The sequence below is a fragment of the Gracilinanus agilis genome, unplaced genomic scaffold (genome assembly GCF_016433145.1).
Source record: "Gracilinanus agilis isolate LMUSP501 unplaced genomic scaffold, AgileGrace unplaced_scaffold17872, whole genome shotgun sequence".
In the NCBI taxonomy this organism is placed as follows: domain Eukaryota; kingdom Metazoa; phylum Chordata; class Mammalia; order Didelphimorphia; family Didelphidae; genus Gracilinanus; species Gracilinanus agilis.
The window spans coordinates 1-2,809 of record NW_025348998.1 but is presented as its reverse complement, the minus strand read 5'-3'; the positions used below and the strand labels follow the sequence as shown (position 1 = coordinate 2,809).

The 2,809-nt window shown below is 54.4% G+C and overlaps 1 protein-coding gene across 1 annotated transcript; it reads left to right on the top strand.

The window, feature by feature from the left end:
• Positions 1-230: 230 nt before the first annotated feature.
• LOC123254219 (DNA-directed DNA/RNA polymerase mu-like) lies at positions 231-2,803 on the top strand (the record flags this gene model as incomplete). Its single annotated transcript, XM_044683274.1, has 3 exons — positions 231-458; positions 737-839; positions 1,629-2,803. Coding segments are annotated over 3 exons (694 nt in total), but the record flags the coding sequence as incomplete, so codon positions are not given.
• Between the last annotated feature and the right edge of the window lie 6 nt (positions 2,804-2,809).

Here is a 2,809-nt window from a genome sequence, read left to right as displayed (position 1 = left end):
ATAAATATTTTATAGAGATATAGATATTATATATACCTTATATATAAAAATATATTTTATAGAGAGCGATAGATATTATAGTTATACATATATTTTTTATATAGAGAGAGATATTATAGCTCTCTATGTACATTATATATAAATATATATTTTTAGAGAGAGGCATATAGTCCTTTGAGCGGGGCCTCAAAGCGAGTCTGGGCTACGAGCCCCAGCCCCCTTGCCCATAGTTCCCTGGGGGCTCTGGAGCCTGAGGCGGGACGTGGCGTGGGTCAGGGGTCCCGGGGGGGGGGGGTCTTTGCTGAGCCGGCCTTGGCACCTGCAGGGCTCCGTCATTTCGAGGACCTTAACACGCCCGTCTGGCGTCACGAGGCCGATGCCATCCAGCAGATGGTGGACGAGGTCCTTCGGCAGGTGCTTCCTGGGGCCACTGTGATCCTGGCCGGTGGTTTTCGCAGGTAAGACGAGCGTCCCCAGACCCATTCCTGTCCTGCCTCCCTTTGGCCCGCTCGGGCGTTCCCAGGCTTCTCCCCAAGAAAGGGAGCCCCGGGGTCGCCCCCCCCGGCTCCAGTTGCCCCCATGCTACTCTCTTGACCAAAGATGGGGGGAAAGGGGCCTCTTTCTCCCAAATGAGGAAGCTAGAGCGTAGGGTCCAGTGCTGGGAAGGCTTAGGAGATGGAAGAATAAAGGGGGTGTTCCTGCACAAAGAGGGGAACCCTTGTGCCCTACTCCTTAGGGGAAAGCTGCACGGTCACGATGTCGACCTGCTCATCACCCACCCCGTGGGAGGGCTGGAAGTCGGCCTGCTACCCAAGGTGATGGGCCGCCTGGAGAGCAAGGTGAGAGGGGCGAGGCGCCCCGGGGATGGGAGCGTTCCTCTATTCTCTTCCCCTCCTATCCCAAGGCCGAGGCCCCCCTTAATCTGAGGCTTTTATGGGTAAGGGGGGGCCCATGACGAACCCCTGCCCTGTCACCCTTTGGCCCGCTCAGGGATGCCTAGACTTTTCTTACAGAAAGTGAGCCCTCGGCCAACCAGCTGGACTTGCCAGCTCGCTCACTCCTCGCCCATCTGCCAAAAGGTCTCTTCTGGGGCATGGAGAGACGGCTGGAGTTGGGGACAAAGCACAGATCTCTGGGTCAAAAAAACCTGGGTTTGGATTGGGTTTCTGCTACAGACGGCTGTCTAGCTTTGGGCAAGTCCCTTGACCTCTTGAGATTTCCACAGCTGTGAAAGGGGACGGTTGTCAGTCAATCCACAAGAACTGGTGGAGGATCTGCCAGGTTCCAAGCACCAAAAGTGTGGCCTCTCTGAGTTTCCAAAAATGAAGTGGCCCCCTGCCTGCCAGTGTGTCATTGTAAACACTTGTGCCAACTCTAAAAGCACCAGGAAAAGCCTTTTATTGAGCAGTAACATCCTGACTTGAAGCCTATAGACAGAAATGGCCACCGTCTGGGGTGCTGGGGGGCTGCACAAACACCTGGAGGCTCCCTTCTTCCCAGACCCCTAAGGGACCATCGCCTCTGCCATGGTGGGACCCGGAGTTTCCTCCTCCTCTGACCGGAGCGGGTTGGACTGGATGACTTGAGGGTCCTTCCATTTCTAAGTCTCTGATCCCCCACTCCCCCAGGGCCTTGTTCTGTACAGACACGCCCAAGGCCCCAAGAACCCCGACCACGCAGCTTTCCAGAACGCCGTCATGGACGACTATGAGAAATGCTTCTCCATTCTCTGGTTTCCAAAGTCTCCCACCACATCCTCCCACCTAGAGGCTGGAGAGTCCTCCAGGGACGGGAAGGCAGTGAGAGTGGACCTCGTGGTGGCCCCCATCAGCCAGTTTGCCTTCGCCCTACTTGGCTGGACTGGCTCCCAGGTAACACTGAAGTGGCTTCTTTGGGTTGGGGGTGTTGGCAGAGAGACACTAAAGAAACGAAAGTTACTTCACTCCCTGAACCTCAGTTTCCTCATCTATAAAATGAGGGGTCTGGACTAGCTGGCTTCTACCGTCCTCTCTTACTCTAGATCCAGGATGCGGGGGCTGGTGGTTGTGGCTCCCTACCCCAACGCTGACTAGTCCTCGGCAGCCATCCCTAATAATCTTCATCCTTGGCCTTTCTGCAACTTTTGACATGATCTCGATCTCCCTCTTCTCCTGGCACGTTCCTCTGCAGGTTTTCAGAGCCCCACCCCCCCCAGTTCTCTTCTCTGCTTCCTCCTCTCCTTTGCTGGATCCTCCTCCAGATCAGACCCTGAGCTGGCCCTCAGGGCTCTGTCCTGGGCCACCTCCTTTTTTTATAATAGCTTCACTTGGTCATCTCATCAGTTATCATTTCTCAGCTGACAATGCTCACACTGACTTAGCCATCCCTGGCCTCTCTCTTAACAAGCACCCAGTCTTCACACTTCCAACTGCCTTTCAGACTTGTCAAACTGGCTGTCCAGGAAACATTTTAAAGTCACCATGTCCGAAACAGAACTGATTAACTTTCCCCTCAACCCTGCCCTCAACACACTTCCCTGTCACTATCCAGGACAATGCCAGAAGTCATCCTGGACTCTTCACTCTCTCTCATCCCCCACATCCAAACTGTTGCCAAGGCCTGTTATTTCACCTCCACGGGGCCTCTTGTCCCTTCTCCCCTGCGGCATCTCTTGTCTCTTCTCCTTCTCCCCTGCGGCATCTCTTGTCCTTTCTTCTCCCCTGTGGCATCTCTTGTCCTTTCTTCTCCCCTGTGGCATCTCTTGTCTCTTCTTCTCCCCTGCGGCATCTCTTGTCCCTTCTTCTCCCCTGCGGCATCTCTTGTCCCTTCT